Raw genomic sequence first — 20,580 nt, forward strand, 5'->3', positions numbered from 1 at the left:
CCTAGGGCTGGAGGTGGGGAAATGTGGACTCATTGGTAATGGGTATGGGTTTTTTTTGGTGAGGTGATGAAAATGTTCTAAATTTAGATTATAGTGATGGCTGCACAATTCCATGAATATTTTAAAAACTACTGAACTACACACTTTATTTTTTTTAACATCTTTATTGGAGTATAATTGCTTTACAGTGGTGTGTTAGTTTCTGCTTTATAACAAAGTGAATCAGTTTTACATATACATATATCCCCATATCCCCTCCTTCTTGTGTCTCCCTCCCACCCTCCCTGAACTATACACTTTAAATGGGTGAATTGTACAGGGGTGTTGAGGAGGTGGAGGGAACAGTTAACTTCTCTGAGCTTCAGTTTCGTCATTTGTAAAATACTTAGTCCATACGTTTTTTTGTTTTTTTTGTTTTGCGGTACTTGGGCCTCTCACTGCCGTGGCCTCTCCCGTTGCGGAGCACAGGCTCCGGACGTGCAGGCTCAGCGGCCATGGCTCACGGGCCCAGCCGCTCCGCGGCATGTGGGATCTTCCCAGGCTGGGGCACGAACCCGTGTCCCCTGCATCGGCAGGCGGACTCTCAACCACTGCGCCACCAGGGAAGCCCCCAGTCCATACGTTTTTGTTGGAGTGAAGTGAAATGCCTGATGAGCATCTTGCCCTTGAGAAGTGCACGGCAATCGATACTCTTCAAGGAGGTGATTTGTAACCCATTTTCAGCGTGGATTTTAGAGACGATGATGAACAGGATGGGCTGTTTCCTAGACAAATTTACACGCAACCTCAATTTAATACATAATTTTAGAGGATTCAAGGCTCCTTGAAGCCCATCTACAGGTCCTCTAGGTCAGTATTTCTCAGGGGGTCTTCACTGGAATTCACTAATGGGGAACCGCGTTAGGAATTCAGATGTCAGCTCTGCTCCTCTGCATTAGAATCTACACGAGAACAGTCCTCTACGTTTTAAACTTACCCCACAAGGTGATTCATGTGCCCTCATTACCATACAGATTAAATGACCACAGTCAATATGTCCTGCCTGACATTTTGGGTTATTTGCAGGAATAAGAGAATGCAGCCCACGTGCACTCAGAATGTGCTTTTATGTGATTGGCTTGTCTTTCCCACAAGACAGCAAGCTCCCGAGTACTGGAAACTCTGCCCAGTAGCCTCCTTCACAGACCCACCCAGCAAAGGTGTTGTGACCTGAGTGAGTTCGTCACAAAGAAGGCTCACTGCCTGGTGTTACAGGAAAATTAGCCCCGTGTGATGGCTTCAATTAGGGTCCAGCAGACACTGTCATTATTTGAGTTTGTAATACCTATTTTGCAATCCAATTCTCGGAAACATAAAACATCTGAGATTTCCTAAGTTTCTCTATGAACATCAAATAGCTCCTTATTTAGTAAAAGTTACAAAGTCAAAGATACAAAATCAGCAGAGATTAAACCAGCTTTTGATTTGATTGTGCTTAAACCTAACTTTCAACAAAAGTGTATGTACTTTATCTGCATAGGAAATGCCTTAAAAAATAACTTTTGTTTCATATATGTGTGTGTGTGCAAAAGAATAATCCCACATCATTCCAATGCTCACTGCCCGGAGGTAATCATGTTTTAATTTTTCATGAATATCTGTTCGTATCTATATAGAGATACATTTAGATATGGAAAAATACACAGTCTGACATCATTTCCTTGAGAAGCCCTTCCCTAATCTTCTAGCCCCATCCCAGTCTAGATTAGGTTTCCCTGTTACACCAATTCATAGCACCTGTACTTTTTTCTTGATATCCATCATTAGAGAAGAAATTATTTAGTTAATTAGTATAGATGTTTTCTGCTATATATTTCCCCCATGAGATAAACTCAAGAATATATATATATATTCCTGAAATATATATATTTCTTGAGTTAACAAGGGGTAATATTAAAGGTCTGTGTGTATGTGTGTGTTTCTAAAGCCAGTTAGCTGCCATCTCAAACATTTTGTCAGGAGCAATTATGAAAGCATCACATGGAAACGAAGAATGCTACTATAGCTCTCATCAGGAACCACTGCCTCTGGTAGACTTGAAACAGAATAGGGAATTCACACATACACACACACTCTCACACACACACACACACACACACACACAGAGTTTGTGAAAAGCGGTATGAGGCATAGAGGATACCTGGCTGAATTGAGCCTGGTCTGGTCATCTTTACTGAGTGTCACTGAGAGCCTTCTCTAGGTGGGGGCAGGCACCCTCTCATCTAACTCTAAATCTTATGTCAGACCCATGTTGGTTTTCAATGAAAGTTCATTAGGCTTCTGGTGAGGGTACTAAGAGTTCCAGGAAATGACACTGCTCATTATTTTAGAACTTTCTCTAGAGTATAAAAACTCAGTCTCAGTTGTCAGCAGAAAGATGTATAAAGTTGTACAAAGCTTTATCTTCTTAAAGCCTCAGTTTCTTCATCCTTAAAATGGGTGTAATAATACCTACCTCAAAGTCTGGGAATAATATGCATTGATGGAGTTAAAACTGAAAAGGATTCTTGAGGGGCCCATTGATATTTCTCCATAAATAGAAGAGTAAGACTACCTCGAAGCTCTCCACATCTGAGACCCTCCATCCTCACTCCCTGCAGGAAAACATTTCACTGAACTTCCCTACTGAAACATTTGCTCTTATTGACAGTAAGGGCAGAAATTGAGGTAAGGCTATGAAATGATCTATCAAAGCTATTACCATTGTCACCTTATTCCGGATTTTTAAAAAAAAATTTTTTACTGGAGTATAGTTGATTTACAATGTTGTGTTAGTTTCAGGTGTTATTCTAGATCTTTACCCAAAGAAAACTCGCCCTAGAAAATAGAAGTCTGACAATCATTGTATATGTCACCTTCTGAAGCTGAAGAAATCAGAAAAGCCTTTGATTGTTACTATCAGATAAGAACTAGCTGGCATTACACTTCCTTTTCTGACTGTGCAGAATTAAAATATGCAGCTTCACTTGAATGTTTTTGGAAATACTGCTTCACGAAAAAGCTGGATATAAAAGACCACACATTATATGTTTCCATTTATATGAAATGTCCAGAAAAGTTAAATCCTTAGAGACAGAAATCAGATTGGTGGTTTCCAGGGGCTGGAGGGAGAAGACGGGGAGAAGTGACCCCTTAATGGATACAGGGTTTTCTTTGGGAGTGATGAAACTGTTTTGGAACTAGATAGAGGGGGTGCTTGCACAACACTGCAAATATACTAGATGCCATTGAACTGTACACTTTCAAGTGGGTAATCTTATGTGAATTTCATCTCAATTAAAAACAAAAAGGGAGGGGTGAAGAAAGGGACTTTCCAAATGCTGTGTTCTTAAGAAGTCCTGTCTCAGTGAAAAGATGACTAAGGTGTGAGGCATAGGTCAATCCCTAGAACAGCTGGCAGAGTGAAGAAAATGCCCAAGGGCAGAGTGTACTCTGCACAAGGACTTGGCGGGATGGGGTGTGGAAAGTGCTGCGTTGAGATCCCCCCTCATTTACTGATTCAGGGTTCCACCAATTCAACAAATGGTCCTTACAAAGACCAAGTGCAACCAAGTCCACTTATTGTTAATTGTGTGTCTCCTGTTGTTAGAATCTCAGCTCCAGAGTCTCTGGATATTTTATTAACATTTTAGTGAAAGGCTTAAAATGGTGCTGGCTCAAAAACAGTTGCTCAACAAGGATTTTCTAGAAGACTAAAAATTCTGTAGTTCTGTTTAAGCACGTTCCTTTCTGTAGCAGTGTGAAGTCTGAACAAGGTCCAAGTGAAGCAAAATTCTATAGCCCTTTCGGAAAACTTCGCTATCTCCTGTTGCCTAAGGTGAAACTAGAAACACCCACGTCCAGGTGCTGGGGTTGTCATGTCTGAGCTATCCCACCCTAGCCCCGCACCCAAGGGGCCAGACTGCATAGCTCTCCTGCTCTGTTCATCCTTTGAGTGGGACCTTCTCTGCTGGGGCAACAGCCCACTGGAGGAGTATCCTTGGAAGAGTAGGGGGGCCGAGGCTTTGCGTAGAAATTGTGAAAATGCTGCCAGTACTGGTCAAAAAATCCTGGTGGTCTGTGATAGTCATAGTGATAGAGCACTCCAGGAGATTCCTGAAACTTCATTGCTAAACCTCCTGCACATCTGCTTCTCTCGGCAGGGTGAAGCCCATGATCCAGCCATTACCAGAAGGCACTGGGTCAGTTATTTGGAAGCAAAGATAAGCCCATGGGAGTCCAAAAGCAAAGCTAAGACAATTCTGTTGAGTCTGTCAAGTCCTGTTACCCAAATATACCCATAAATGGGGTAAAACTTTTAGGGATGCTCTGCAGACTGTCCTAGATCTGATTATCACACAATAAATATTTCCAAATACTTGCTGTGAACATGAAAGGATGAACAAAATGCATATTTCTGCTTTGATTAATCTATGAGGAGAGGGGATTTCATAAAATTTTATTCAAAATAGAAAATAATACGTGCCATTACAAAGGGAGTTAAGAATAACTTCTGTGCCTTAATCTCTCTTTCTACTCGTATGTATTTGTATAATGCGGTTTCTTAAATTACGGTCCAAGGGCCTTCAGCATGATGATTATCAAGGGTGCTTGGTAATATGCACATTCCCAGGCACGGCCCTGGATCTACGGAACATCTCTGGGTGCAAGACCTGGGAAATATGCAGTTTCAAAATTTCCTCAGGTGATTCTTAGGCACATTAATAGTTAACAACTCGTTCCATAGTACATTATAATTTATTACACTTGCCCATGTATTTTCTTCTTGTTCCTCTCCAAGTCACAAGAAGGGTAAGCCAGATGTGTCTTTCATCTTCTAGATGAGGAAACAGAAACTTGGAGATGTTCAATTCAAGGCTGTAAGTTAGTTTGTGGCAGAGCCAGAAATTGAACTTGGATTTGCCTGATTCCAGACTGCGTCTTGACCTACTACTCCAGGCTGTGCTTGGCCTCTACTAGAAAAAAAAAAAAAAAGAATCAAAATATGAGATGACTGGGATATGTTTTGGTAGGGATAAGTCTTTTATACAAGGAGGGCAGTTAGTACTAGGAGAAACACTGCCATCTTGTGGCCAACTGAGAGCAAAGTGTAGCCTTGTTATTTATTTATTTTATTTTATTTGAATTAATTAATTAATCCTCTATGTAACTGAAAACAACTTGAGTGCTAGTTGTAACTTAAAAATGTAAAACAAAACAAAACATTGTTTCTGATCATCTAATGACAAAATTGGGGCCTTGGGGTTAATATAGAATTGTAAATGCACTTCTTGAGGGCCACCCCCTCTCCATCTGACCAAACGGCAGTGACACACAACACATTTTAAAAGAAAAACTAAAAGGCACAGCCAGGCTAAAGAATAAGAAATCCTTCCTTGCTAGAAGAATGGAAAACAACAGCAAGATAATTAATGACCTGGACAGAAGCCAAAGCCTCGTGAGATCAATGCCTGGAAGGAAAGCAGAGTTTGCTCCTGGGTTTAGCCAAGAATAAATGGGCCCACCTGAGGCAGAGGACAAGAGCCAGGCTCCCTTCTTAAAATCGGGGACTGAGGCAGAGCTTTCTGACTGGTGAAAGACAGCTAAACAGAACTTCTGCCAAACACTGCCTGGGACTATGGCTTATATGATGCTGTGGGGCTTGGGATCTGGGAAGACCTAGGCACAACCTCATGACATGGAACTGAGCCAAGCTGCCCCCAGATACATGACTGAATATGTGACAGCCCCAGTGTCACCAAGGGCTGTGAGTTGCAAAACGCATCTGTAAATCCAGGCTCAGAACTGGGGACTCTGAAAGCCCTGGTAAAAGAAGCCACAAAACTACTAGATAGAGGTGAGTGAAGAGAAATAAGAAAAAACCCAAATCTGTTATTCAAGATGAACCTACAGAGCTCAAAAATACAAGAAGAAAATCACACCAGAAAAGCCACACTATAAAATCAGCATGAAATCACTGCAGTTAAGGTTAAGATAACAAAGCAATTCTAAAAGAGACTTTAAAATAACTGTAAGATCCTGAAAGAGACAGATGGTAGAATAAAATCTATTGAACTCTAATAAATTGCCAGTGAAAAACAAGCAGAAATGAAACAGGTACAAGTGAACGTGTGGAAGAAGCCCTTAGAAATGTTAAGAATGAAAAATGTAGACAACAAACTATATACCTCAGTGGATGTAATACTCCAGCCTGATTAGTAAGAAAGAAAAGAGTTAATTTGAAGAGAATGAAGAGGAATTCCCCCAAATGCAATATATAGAGACAATTATACTAAAAAATTTAAAAAGTAGAAGTAAGAGACCTGAAGAATAAGCCAAGAAGCTTCGCCAGATAATACTAAGAGTTTCAAAAGAAACTCTTCTGAAAGAGAAAATAGCTGAGAATTTTCCAGACAGGACAGAAGCTACAGCCCTATCTTACTGATTAAAAATTTACTCTTATTAAATAAGTTCAGTAAAAACAAATCTACATCAAAGCTCGTTGTAGTGAAACAGCAGAACACCAAGGAAAAGGTAGGGGAAACTTTAAAACGTATCAGAATTTAAAAACAAACATTACCTTTGAAGGAATGATATTTAGACCAACAGCAGACATTCCATCAGCAGCGATAAATGTAAGAAGACAGTAGATTAACATTTTCAAAGTGATGAGGGAAAACTGCAAGTATTCTGGCATAAAATTCTATACTCAGATACATTACCTTTCAGGAGCGAGGACGGACAAAATTCTAAGTTGCATTGATTATATACCTTATCCAGACAGCTCTACAGAAACTGATGATTCAATAGCTAAAAAGTTTCTGATCAAATCGACGTTGGGAGAACTCCGTATGCAAACCAATGAGGAAGACCAAGATGTCTGAGTAAGCAAGTCTCACCATATGATCTACGACCTCTTTCTACAAATAACCTTTTTTCTACAGCTCACGGGTGACACTCTTACCCAGGACTAGTCCGCCACAAAGAGGACTAGACCAGGACTAAGGGTGATCTTGAACCAAGGGCCACCTCAAGCTCTGGATCATGGCTGTGATTATTGGGAACAGTCACACTCAAGTGAAACTATGAGGGAAAAAGCCATACCACCAAGTCCCAAGACCTTCTCAACTTCCCTCGTCCTCCCAAAGGAACCTGAAATTCTCGGATTGGAACTTACCAGAATAGGTACAGGATGTTCTCTAACTCAACTTCACCTTGCAAAGTACAAGGTGAAGATACTGTGGATTCTGTTCTAGACCACCGCAATAAAGCAAATATCGCAATAAAGCGAGTCACACAAATTTTTTGGTCGCCCGCTGCATATAAAAGTTATGTTTATACTATACTGCAGTCTATTTAGTGTGTAATAGCGTTATGTCAAAAAAATGTACATACCTTAATTTAAAAATGCTTTAGTGCTAAAAAATTCTAACCATCATCTGAACCTTCAGCAAGTTGTAATTTTTTTTGCAACAGTAACATCAAAGATCACTGATCACAGATCACCATAACAAATATAATCATAATGAGAAAGTCTGAAAGATTGCGAGAATTACCAAAATGTGCATGAAGTAAGCAGATGGAAAAAAAAATGGCGCTGATAGACTTGCTCGATGCAAGGTTGCCACAAAACCTGTTTGTAAAAAACACAGTATCTGTGAAATGCAATAAAGCGAAGCACAATAAAATGAGGTGTGCCTGTAGGACTTCCGCTTCTGGCCGTGAAGATTAACTAGTATCAGACTTGCCCCCCTGCTGTCTAGAACCAGAAAACCAGGTAACAGATAGTGCGGACTATCCCTCAGAGAAGAGAAACTAAGGAGGTGATCTCTATGACCACTCAGCCTTCCTGCCCACAAGCCCTTTCCCGATCCTAGTACAGGAGGAACTCTAAGCAGAGAACCGTCATCTTGTCAAGTTGAGGGGCAGAAGGTTAAGTTTAGGAGGCGGAGGCTGCCAGGCTTTTCGGAACAGAATACTGAAAAGAAGGAAGCTACACAGAAAAAGAGTTCCAGAAATCGGTACAGAGATTCTCTGGAGTCTTTGGATGATACTACGCGCACATGCAGGGATAAGACTCCAAGACCAGCAAAGAACAGCTACGGGTGCTGTAAGCAGAACAATTCCCAAAGCTGACATAGGAGTAGGAGACTGTTGATGCTCCAACCAACCAGAGTGAAGAGATCCCGTTGAAAAGCCACAGAGAGTACTGGACTTTAGTAGTAGGGCTAAACCAGCCATAGAGTCAAGGTTGCCAGATCTGCCCTAACAAAGATATAGACCTGAACTAACAATGCCGTAACCAGTCCAAACTGAGATGTGCTTGTAAGTATAAATAAAATACAAACCAGATTTTGTGGGCTTTACTATGAAAAAAAAATGTAAATTATATCATTAATAGTTTTTATACTGCTTACATTTGAAATGATAATATTTGGGAAATGATGGGTTAAACAAAATATATTATTAAAATTAAGTTTTAAAAAAGAGAGCTAGTCCAGTGGTCACTATGTAGCCAGAAATGGAAAGTATGCAGGAAGGATTATTTCTAAATCCCCATTTAGCTTTCTTACCAGTAAAACCAACCCTTTGAAATATTTACTTTCTTAACCACACGTTCAGTGCCTGATATATAATCCTGTTATAGTAAATCCTCACATAATAACTAATTATGTGTTTAGGAGAGGGGTATTTTTGAGAGTAACAGCCTATGGAGGAAATTATTTAACTACTAAAGGGCTTTAAAAAGGAAATACCTCCTAAGAGACCAAAGGAAGGATGAAAGATTTATAAACAGGTTACATTTAGCAATAGATGGAAAAAAGAAAACAAAAACAAAAAGCAAGGCCCCACCAAAAAAAGAGATAACCACAGATACCAAAAACATGATTTTAATTAAATAGTTTTACCTATATTTTCTATTTCCAAACATAAGAGGAAAACACCTTCCATCAATGGAAGCTCTTTAGGTAGTTCTGAGTATCTGTCTCAGCTTATAACTGTCTTCAGCTTACAACTATATAAATATTAATAGTATTTATTAACATTCACATTTAGTATAAACTTTCGAAAGTGTTTAATGTAAAAGTAAGGAAGTGGTAGTGGGGAAAGGGGCTTGTTTGTCTAAGAAGCTACAGGAAATAACAAGAGCAATTCCTGAAACCTGACATGATTTCACTTTTGCTCTGTATAAGCTGCCTTTGCATCAAGAGAGAACACATGGGGAGTTACTGAACATTTTGTGGCGGGTGGAGCAAAATAAGAATCTACCTTATCAGCTTTGGTGGTAGACATGGGTTCGTGCTATGCCACAAAGCTACCTTCCGTAAGACCAGTTAGTCTCTCCAAACTAAGCTAGGTGTTTCCAAGGGCAGTCCCAGCTTTGCATGAATCAGTTAAGTGTTTCTTAGGCAGTCCTTCCAAGTCTGGGGGTGCACAGGCCACCAAGACGCACATCAAGGAGAAAATGGAGAGGTGCCAATGATCTAGTAATTCTTTCCTGATCAAAATGTTTTGACACCTGAGAAAGAAGTGGATTATTTTGATCCAAAGTGACAAACAAATATAAAATAGCCAAGCATTATAACTGAGTCTGCATTTTCTATGTGAATTCAAAATTGAAATATTTCACCATGAAATGCCAATAATCTGTGCAAAGACCTTTGAGGTAGAACTTTATTATATTCTACATTCAGATGTATGTGTAAGTTTTCCCTGAGTACGCTCCTCTCAAAACTAAACAAAATTTACAAATATGGTAAAATCTCTAGAATTATCAGTGGAGCTGGGGAGGTCATTTAGAGCCAGTTGATTGTGACAGAACAACAAAAGATCACATCTACTGATTTATGGAATGAGGTCAGCCTGTGGATAGGCATTTGTATTTACATATGTTAATTACATTCATACTTACAGAATCATATGTTAGATACTTGAACATGATCTGAAATCTTTTGTCCTTTGCATACGTTCTTTTTTGCGCACTTGACATGCCCCTGTATTTACTCTTAACTGTGTCTGTCTTCCCAGCTAGATTTTAAACATCCTTGAAGGCAGAACCATGAGATGCTCAACGCCTGTAAACATATTAGCTCTACAAATCTAATAAATGAAAAAAGAAAACACACCCAGTAAAAAAAAAAAGCCAAGCAATATTTATAGCTTGCAGCTACCCAGAACTTATTCGAACATTAATCTTTCTTTAGTATATTCTTAGAACTGAGTTAGTTGTTTTTCACTTTAAGCCAAGCTTTCATTTTCATTTTGCAAGTCTGCATTTTCATGTTCACTAGTAATGTCCTTCTGGACTATATCTTGAATTTTCTCTGCAAGGGCATGAAGTTTGGCTTTTCTGAGACTTTTAATCAAAGTGCAATAAGCATCTTTCTTCCCATGACTTTGATACCAATTACGGAGCAGTTGGACTTTCTGTTCAGCTGTATCTTGGGGATTGTCGTGCTTGATCTCATCTATTTTAGTTTCCTCCATACCATTCTTCCGAACAAATTCTTTAACTTCAGTTATTTTCATTTGTTCAGCAATACTAATGATATGTTTTCCCAAGTCAATGTCTGAAAAATACAGAATAGTCTCTGAAAATTTGTTTTTCTAAACAAAATTCCCACTTCTGAAAACCATGTTTATTTCTCCTCTTACAGTACTTAAGAATATGGGTAAGTCCTAGAGATCTAAAGAGCCAGTCGGGGAAAAACAAAAACAGAAACAACCTTGAGTTCTAATCCCAATTCCTCCTGTGTCCCCATTAATTTGCTCTATTACCTGGGCAAGATACGTAACATCTCTGTGCCTTCTTTTCTCATCTATAAAGTAAGAGGGCTGGAAAAGATCACCTCTAACGTCCGTATGGATTTGATGATCAATGACCCACACATCTAAAAGGCTGGCCAAGAGTTTATATGACCATCTTATCACTGACTCACAGGTCGAAGAACAGAACAGAACAGAATCATGAATGTTGTTACGGAACTAGGATACACCAATAATAACTGAGTCTACAATTCAGATTAGCCTCCGAGTCAATGTAGGCAGGAGCTCTATACTACACCTAACTGCTTGTGAAGGGAAATTAAGCCTTCAGAATACAGCATCTTATGTTACCTGAGTATTGGTTATACATTTAAACTGCTTAATAAACCCTTTTTGGTGAGCAGGAAGAACTGGAACCTCAAGAAACGGCAAGACCCCACTATATGTTACTGAAATTCACAAAATTATTTAACTCTAAGATTAGCTTGTGACTCCTAAGGAAGCCAACTCGATGAAATAAAATGATAAAAGTTTTACCTGTGAAATTCAGTGGCACCATTTCCTGGGGAGAAAAAAAAATGGAGGGGAGGAGAAAGATAAAATATACTTAGAATACTCTAAATGTAACAGAATACTCTAAACGTAATAAAATACTCTAAATGTATAAATTTAGACTAAGTGACTAAGGAGGATTCTTTCACCATTCAAATTTTTATTCTGAAAGTTTCCAGCCTAACCAGAAACTAAGGAATATTGGCTTTTTTTTTTTTTTTTTTTAAGGAGGCAAGGAACCTAAGTAATTTGTGGAATGTGCTGAGATTATTCTTTATATAGACTCATGAAAATAGACATAATAACCATAATCATTCTGAAATTTTCTTTACTGTAACTATTCTAATTTTTGACACGACAACATAGTTTAAGTTGAAATGATTTTGTACCACATTGATTTAAAGAACCCTAAGCCTCACTGGCCCCAAATGAGAAAATCATTATTCATCAAGTGAACTGGTTACTCTCCCCAGTGTATCTTTTGCTATATGTGTGTGGGGTTTTTTTTCTTTTTTTTTGGCCGCTCTGTGTGTGGCTTGTGGGATCTCAGTTCCCCGACCAGGGATTGAATCCTGGCCACGGCAGTGAAAGCCACTAGGCTACCAGGGAACTCCCTCTTTTGCTATTTGAAATGCTTTGATTCCATGTTGTAAAAAGATATGGTGACAGATAAGGTAACAAGTGTCTGGAGAGAGCTGAGTTGTACCTTTACAATGGCTTTAAGTGTTATCTCTGTGCCTGGAGTTGGATACGGAATCCCTGCTCTGGTAAAGGATGTCTCTCTGCATTTCTCTTCAGGATAATACCAACATGGAACATGGAAGCTTGGCCACATCCTTTTCTCAACTCCCTTTGTGTAAGTGAGAATTTATTACTAAGAATTAATTCTTGTTATTTGTATAGAAGCTTCTTATCAACTGGGAACCATATCTTAATTCATTTTTGATGCCCCTCTAACCCATGCACACACAGGCATCATAAATGTTTGTTTTTAAAAAAGTAAAAGTAAAAAGCTGAAGGACTACCTTCTCTATTTTTTTAAGAAGGCTGATGCATGTTTCAACACTTACAGTATTTGAGGCGATAGATTTCTGGTGACCATTCTTTCTATTCCTGCGCCGTCTTTTCACCTCTGAAAGATCCAAGAAATTTCTATCAGACTCAGGTCTCAGCCTTGTAGGAAGCATGTGAGAATATACTCTCAGACTAAGAGAAGTGTGAGAAGAAAGGAGAAACTCATTCATTGAAATTTAAAGCAACCGAGCACCAAAGAGGCAGATTCGTCCTGATTTTGAAAATTCCATCCCACCGAGTCAAGTGGTCTAGAGATATGCCACACCTTAATGGAGCCATCCAGTTACCACACACTGGCCTAGCCTGAAGCTGGCTTTTGACTTATTGTATGGCCATCACCACTCCCTCTCTCTGGCTTGAAGCTGGGCACAGAAGCCATAGGCTATGGAAAGTCGACATCAGTTTGCCATGAAGTGGCATTCAATGCCCCAAAACTCAAGTACACACACTCACAAATAATTCAAATATATATACTCAATAAGTGTATGCCTTGAAGTCAGTATGAGGTGGAAGAAAGAAATCTAGAAGTCTCCAAGCACAATTTAAGTGTTTATATTTTTAGTTAAACAATCTCTAATGGCAAGGCAATCTCTTTATCTTCAGCTGACCTGGAGAAACAGTGATTTGCTCCAACAGAAAAAGAAAAATTGGATGTTTCAGAGTTATTGAAAGTTGGCACCACCATGTGTTGTATGAATGATCTAAAGGGATTTTTCTAGAGTAATTATAAGTATAGCCAATTTTGGTTTACGTGCTGACTTTACTAAGTAACCCTCGCATAAAAGGTATTGCCACAGTATTTTAAATTAAGGTGGAGAAATAATCAAAAAGCATGGAGTCTGGACAAGAGAAAGGAGGCACAGACAGGGGTGAATTTATCAAGTGTCCCCTGCAATGCCTTCGCTCCTTGAATTCTCTTTGTGCATGGGATGATCTCAATGTAGACTGAAGGACTACTTCCGATTCTTGGCCAACTCAGCTACTGCCTAAATACAAATACCCTTGTTCATGGGGAGGGTGGGAACACCCAATCAGTGCCCCAGAATGGTTGCTCAAAAACAGTAGCTGAGAGATAACATCATCTGTTCTTACCAGCTCTCAGGGGTGCATTTAGAAACAGGAATTTTAACACCATACCAGAGCTGCCTACCGGGTAGGAGCTTTCTTTCTCCTGGTAGGTAGGACACAGGAGGGAATTCTTGTGAACAACTACTTCCCAAGTTACTTCAATCTACAGTTTGAACAAAGTAAGAACTTACCCCAGTATATTCCTGCAGATATTGGAATGAGGATCAGGAGGACCCATAAACTGTATAAGTTAGATGTGGATCCTGTAGATTGGAACACTGGACATGGTAAATGAACGTAAGCAATTTTTAAGATTAAAACGAAGTACTCTCAAAGAATCAAAAGTTTTGGATTGGCTTTTCTTCATATTTTACAGTGGGGGTGGAAGAAAGGAGAATATGATCATAAAAAGAAATAATTACCCTCTCTGCATTTGGTGTTGCTGGTCGGTGTGCATTTCTCAATGATTCCATGTTCACACCTAGAAAAAAATACAGAGGGAATTCAGAAAGCCTGGTGGACTGATTCCTTGATCGTTTTCAATGACACACTATAAATCCAGGGCCATTTTATTCATTTCTGCATTTTGGGCAAACATATTCCCTCAAATATTTCTAAATTAGCATCTACACTGGTGCAAATTCATAACATAATCTGGTTGTTTAGATGAAAAATATCCCAAAGAATGACTATGGTTTAAAATGCCTTGAGGTAAAAGAAGGTATTAAAACATCAACATAGAAGAAAAAGGATGAAATAGACACAAAAATAAAGTTTAATTTGGTCATAAACTGTGCTCTTAAAATCATAAATTTCCAAAAGCAATTTCCAAACTGTCCCATAGAACAATAAAATGGACAGACAATAGCTACTGCCCAGGCTGCTGCCTAGGGAGTCTACCTAGGTGGTCCTTAAAGGTTACCCATTTTAGCATCAAGTGGTGATTACAGCACTCAAGAGGTTCCTGTGGGATTTTCTTCAGACAGCCAAACACTGACAAATTGTCTGAACTATAACCTGGCTCTGCCTATTACTTAACTAGGTGAGCTTGGGCAAGTCACTTAACCACCATGAGCCTGTTTTCTCATCAATAACAAGGAGATAATATTACTTGCCTCAAAGGGTTACTGCGAAAAGAAAATTAAATCAAGATTATGAGGTATTTAGAATTATTATTATTATTATCATTATTTTACTACATTAGTTCCCCTCCCAATCCCCACTTACACTGTCACCATGACCGTACTCTCAGACACTTAGGCTAGAAAGGAGAGTCTAGGTTAACTGCACATAATTTAACATTTTCTAGTAAATAAGAGACATAAGGCATTGTGTCCCTACTTTTCAAGTCTACTAAGTGAACTCCTAAAAATTTCCCAAGGTGAATTACAAGTTTAAGGAGAGGCACATGAATATAATCCTAAATATTTATATTTATACAAAACAACATCTTACAAAGCGAAAGCTGTTTTTACAACACATATTACCCAGTCTGATCTTCACAGAAATTAGGCTGATAAGACAAATGAATATTATCTGCATCTATGAATGAGGAAACTGAAGCTCAGAGAGGTTAAGTGATTTGCTCAAAATCACCCAATTAATCAGAAGAAAAGTGAAATCTATAATCAGGTGTTCTATCTTTGGGTCAAAACCAAGCTCTTTTAGCATGAAAGACAGGTCTTTCATGATCTGATCCTGGCTCCTTCTCAGTCTTTCCTATACTCCAGCCAGGTCGTCTGTTCTCCAGAGCTTCCTTTTATCTCTTTGCAGTGGCTGTTCCCCTGCCTGGAATGTCCCTTCCATCTGTGTACACCTGGTAAGGCTCTTTCTTTCCTTCAAGACTCAAGCCATGTGTCATATCTTTACCCATCTCCCCAGGCAGAGTTGAAAGCTTTTCCTATATAATTCAACACCCTGAGTACAAGTCTCTTCTTGCCACGTGGTGTGAACACAATAACCACTGCTTTTCTTGACACTCTCTGCCTCTAGCCTTAGACCTTCAAAGCCTGGCCCGTGTCTGCTCATATCGTTGGCCTGAGCAGCCAGCACAGTACCAAGCACATAGGAGGTGTTCAATAAATGTTTAGATACAGGATGTTTGGGTGAAGAAATGGTTATCTAGTTGCTTGGAGGCTTCCCTTTAGGAAATCATTCTCTCTCAAGATATACCTAGTGTTTTAACCAGAGAAAGACTAAAACTTACGTGGTACAAGGGTTACAGTGTTCGCACAGAGATACGTTACAAAAAAAGTTTGGTTTACATCTGCACTTGGTATTCTGGGTCCGGGTACAGTTTTTTTCCACTTCTAGGCCTAGAAAAACAATTCGCAGACTATTAATTAGAGCAGCTAGTTATAAATGGACAATGAAAAGGATGGGCAGGAGCTGCATAGATTTTTGAGTTCCAGCACTTGTTAGCAGTCACACCATCACACCTTTAGTAACACAACTAGCATTTAAATGCCAAATACGCAACCCCAGGTTGAAAGAGTTGAAATCGTTTAGCAGAGTTTTAAGTAGACAGACAATCCAGCAACCTAGATAACCCCACCTGTACTTAAATGGCTCCCTTTTTCTCATCTAGAGCCTGGCTACTCCAAGTATGGCTTAGAGACCAGCAACATCAGCATCACCTGGGAGCTTGTTAGAAATGCAGAGTGTCAGGCCCTGACCCAGGCCTACTCAATCAGACCAATGCCAAAACCCTCACTTAGAGATTCTGATTTTATTGCTCTGAGACGGGACCTAGGTGTTGGCATTTTTCGGAGCTTCCTGTTTGATTCTAATGTACAGCTAGGGTTGAGAAACACTGCTTTAGAGCCTAAATAGGGAGAAGAAAAGCTTTACATCCAGAGAGTTCTTGATGTCTAACAAAACTGGGAATACTTCCGTTTTATTTTAATCTGAACCCTCAAGATAGATTGGGATATCCATGAAAATTCAGGTCCCCAATTGGAATTATCAGGACAAACCAGATCCCCAAAGAAGGGGGAGCAAACCACCCACCTCTTGGGTTCCTCTGTCCTTGTATCTGAAGGAGTCTGAGCTCTTTCTGGCTAAGAACAAAAGCCATTATACAAGCATAAATCAAAGCAGGAAAAAAAAAGTCCCCGCAGTTTTGATTGGAGCTCATGGACCCTGTTCACCATGTTTACGTTTAGTCATTCTCCTACATCTGGGAGAATTGCCTAGACTTGACTCATAAATGTCACTCAGTACCTGGTCCTGCTTCACCCCAGCCAGGCCCATCCTGTCCCTCCTGTATGCTGACATAGTGCCAGAATAGGTCCCAATTTCAGACTGTATTATACATGGTGATACATGCAGTACCATGATGGTCCCTTTTGATTGTTTATTAAGACACTTACCATGTTCTCCATCACAAACTCTACATCTTCTGCAGTTAAAAGAATGATGGTTCTTGTCTGTGTACTCCACCCCCTCTGCACAGAGTACACATTCTGGTTCACCTCCATCAATTTTGCAATCATCACTTTTCCGTTTGCCTGCCCAAGAAAAAAAATGGAGCAAGTGTTTAAATGCAAGGTAGTCAGGCAACAGCAAGGGAAGTCTGAAGGGATGATAATAAAACAGGAGTGGAGGGGCTAAGCTAATGAAATATAAATATAGTAGGGGAGAAAGTTGTAAAAATCGTGGCAAGAGACAGAATTTCTCCCAAGACAAAAGCTAGAAGAGTCACTAAGGAATATGCCTACAGAAGTAGGATGATTAAAAATAGGAGCATATAAAACAGAGGTTAGAATCATCAAAAAAGCACTAGAAGAGATGCCTTTACCAACTTTGGGGGGAGGAGAAAAGAAGGTTGCTAGGTATATATTCATGGTAGAGATGACTGCCACTGGCCACTGAGGTTACCTAGTTAATTCTTGTTTCTCTGACTTATTTTACTTTCCAAAGTCCACAAATCCTGACAAGGACAGTATTGTTTAAGGAAGAGAACATTTGAAGTTCTAAAGACTTTGGTCAAATATTTAATAGCAACAATATCTTTAACAAAGTGCTTAATCTGGGACTTCCCTGGTGATCCAGTGGTTGAGAATCCACCTTCCAATGCAAGGGATGCAGGTTCGATCCCTGGTCAGGGAACTAAGATCCCACATGCAGTAGGGCAACTAAGCCTGCGTGCCACAACTACTGAGCCTGAGCACTACAACTAGAGAGCCTGCATGCCGCAACTACAGAGCCCTTGTGCTGCAACTACTGAGCCCATGTGCCACAACTAGAGAGAAGTCAGTGCACTGCAACAAAAGATCCCACGTGCCTCAACTAAGACCCAACACAGCCAAATAAAACAAAAGAAAACAAACAAAAATAAGTGCTTAATCTCTCTAAGCCTAACTTCCTCATGCCTATGATGGAGATAATCATACTTCTCTTGCATGGCTAACATTACTGCACAGGACCTGCCTAGTAATTGCTCACAGTTCCCTTTTCACTCCCCTTTCTTTCTATTCCTTTGCCGTTAAGGGACAGAATATGTTATGATGTGCAGGCATGAACGTATTTACAACAAAATTTATTACCAGGTTTGCTATCTTAATACGCAAAAGTTTAAATCATATTCGCATTTACTTTTATTTACTTTAAAAATAAAATGAGTCATTGGATTTCTATTAGTAAGCATTATACAACAATGCCTTCTGGAAAATTCATTTATTTAAGAAGCGTTTATTAAACACCTATTGTGTGCCAGGCACTTTCTGGGAGCTGGAGATACTGCAGGAAATAAGACAAAGCCTGGTCTCCAAAGGCTTCACATTGTCAAGGCAGAAGCAGGCAATGAACAAATAAATACAAGACGGCAAGTGGTGATAAGTGCTGTGGGGAAAGCTAGTTTAGGGCAAGTGAATAGAGAATGAAGATGAAAGAGATAGAAAATATAAAGGGAAATCTAAGAGAAAAGCCTGACTAGTGACTGTAATTATTATGTTATAACTAATTTAAAATAGGCAAAATCTAATCTGCCCCCCTCGCATGTACAGCAAAAATAATTTATGCTCTTTCCCCAGGTACATGACTTTCTTAACAACCTCATAGCATTCTTTTTTTTTGTCTTTTAAAAGAAAATTTATTGTAACATTTCAGACAATTACTTTACATGACTGTTCAGAAAATATTCTCATTTTAGATCCCATGACAACAACAAAAAAAGATTAGTAGAACAACAACAAAAAAGATTAGTATACAGAGAAGGTGAAAGAAGGAACACTGGAGATCTAGATTAAATTTGAAAAGAAAATTCCTCAGTAACAGTAGCTCCTTGCCATTCATGAGCAATATGTTATAAAACCAACACAAATACTCAATTTCACTTATTCCAGTACAGCATGTAGTTTCCATCCAGAAGAATGCAAGTAAAATGTATGTGCACCCGTCAGATCCATAACAATTCTTATAATGGTAATAATAAATGACAATATTAACACTTATTAAGCCAAGGACTCTGCTAAACACTATTAACACATTTCCATTTAATGTTCACAATAATCATAAAAGGTCAGAACTATTATTATGTCCATTTTACAGTTAAAGAACCAGACTCAAAGATGTCAAGTAACTTGCCAAAGGACATGAAGCTTGTTAATAGCTAGGAGGACCAACCATCCCTGTTTGCCCAGGATGTGGGACTTTTAGTGCTAAAATTGGGGACGTCTCAGGCAAACCAAAATATGTTGGTCATCCTCTAAGCGTCAGATGGAGGATTTGAAAGCAGGGACTGATGCCAGAACTTGAGCTATTAAACATTATTCAATATCTGCTTGGTAAAGATTTCAGCTACCATGTTACAAACTAAGACAAAACTTTTGAAGTGTTACCACATCTGGTAAAGTGTAGGAGTTTACATTCCAAGACTGGAAGCTCCCTGAAGTCAGGGGCTCTGTCCTGTTTCTCTGCCTTCATCTCACAGTCCCCATGGCTTGTCTGCTGCACTGGAGAATGTGTGCCCTGGGACATGCTTCTTCACTTGCTTTGCCTTTTCCTTTTTAACACTGTCCCATAACTCTCTCTCTGAAGTCAAAGCTTCCCCATTTGCCTTCCTGGGATCACTCTATGGAGGAATTATTTACTTGGTATGCCCACTCTGGATGCCAAAAACCTAACTGCAAATGGTGATTAGTACACAGTTCAGCACATTACAATGTCTTTACGTTTTCCCTAATTTAGGACTTTGAAAAGGATTAGTCAATGTGGCAGAGATCCCTGATTGTCACTCAATATCCATTTTCCCTTCTCCCATAGGAATAGGATATTTACCAGGGGACATGGCTGCCCTGAGTCAAGACTACAACTCCCAGCCTCCTTTGCATGGCCATGTGACTAAGTCCCAGCCAATGGGATGTTAGCAGAAGTGTCCAGTAATACCTTCCAGGATGTCAGGATGTTTCCCAGAGCTGGTGTGCAGTTTAAGTCTAAAGTTTCATCTGCTGTATGTGCATGAACAGCAAAAATAATGTAAGCTGCCTCTCCTAGGAACATGACTTTCTTAATGATTTCATAGCATTCTTTTTGATAAAACAAAATACTACATAAACAAATTATGAAATTTAAACATATACAATATTTTAGTAAACAAAGGCAATGATAGGTCAATAGAAAAAAAAATACATTGTGGAAACTCAGAACCAAATTTAAATACAGTGCATAAGGGTTCTATACCATTGCAGCAGTATGTTTAAGAAAACCAAGCCAAAGTACAACTTTAATTGCTTGTCAGTGGAATTATACTGCTTTCTAAATGAATTGGCCTCTTTAATGAATTACCTTGCAGAATGTGCCTGGCACAAGGCCTACAGCATGACAGGGATACAATATCACAAGTTCTTTCTTTTTTCCAATGTATACAACCTAAATTTATCAAAATATTTAAAAAGTAGTTGTTTTCTTGAAAATAATATTTTAAAATATATTTGTTTCTGAGTATAATAGTACATATGCTCATTGTAGAAAATTTGGAAAATTTAGGAAAGTGTAAAAAGCACCTATACATCAACCACTCTGAGATACTGTTTTCATTTTGGTGCATTCCTATGCATATAAACACACACATATATACATGTGAGTATATGTGTGTGTGTG

At 39.1% G+C, this 20,580-nt stretch overlaps 1 protein-coding gene across 11 annotated transcripts in view; it reads right to left on the reverse strand.

Moving 5' to 3' along the window:
* Nucleotides 1-339: 339 nt before the first annotated feature.
* Nucleotides 340-20,580, reverse strand: part of FAS (Fas cell surface death receptor) — a 35,511-nt gene continuing 15,270 nt past the window's right edge. For 3 of the 11 annotated variants that reach the window (XR_009522426.1, XR_009522432.1, XR_009522433.1), the window contains exons 3-10: nucleotides 16,851-16,988; nucleotides 15,686-15,794; nucleotides 13,902-13,960; nucleotides 13,671-13,757; nucleotides 12,408-12,469; nucleotides 11,323-11,347; nucleotides 9,289-10,589; nucleotides 3,382-4,994 (exon numbers count right to left, since the gene is read on the reverse strand). Coding sequence is in view for 1 of the 11 variants with exons in the window: in XM_060034514.1 (XP_059890497.1) it covers nucleotides 10,258-10,589; nucleotides 11,323-11,347; nucleotides 12,408-12,469; nucleotides 13,671-13,757; nucleotides 13,902-13,960; nucleotides 15,686-15,794; nucleotides 16,851-16,988 (812 nt within the window). In the remaining 10 variants the exon portion in view is untranslated. Of the gene's footprint in view, nucleotides 765-3,381; nucleotides 4,995-5,038; nucleotides 10,590-11,322; nucleotides 11,348-12,407; nucleotides 12,470-13,670; nucleotides 13,758-13,901; nucleotides 13,961-15,685; nucleotides 15,795-16,850; nucleotides 16,989-20,580 lie in introns of those variants that run through there. The other 8 variants (XR_011246757.1, XR_009522428.1, XR_009522431.1 and 5 more) reach the window with 8 other exon arrangements.

The sequence above is a fragment of the Delphinus delphis genome, chromosome 16, assembly GCF_949987515.2.
Source record: "Delphinus delphis chromosome 16, mDelDel1.2, whole genome shotgun sequence".
Classification (NCBI taxonomy): Eukaryota; Metazoa; Chordata; class Mammalia; order Artiodactyla; family Delphinidae; genus Delphinus; species Delphinus delphis.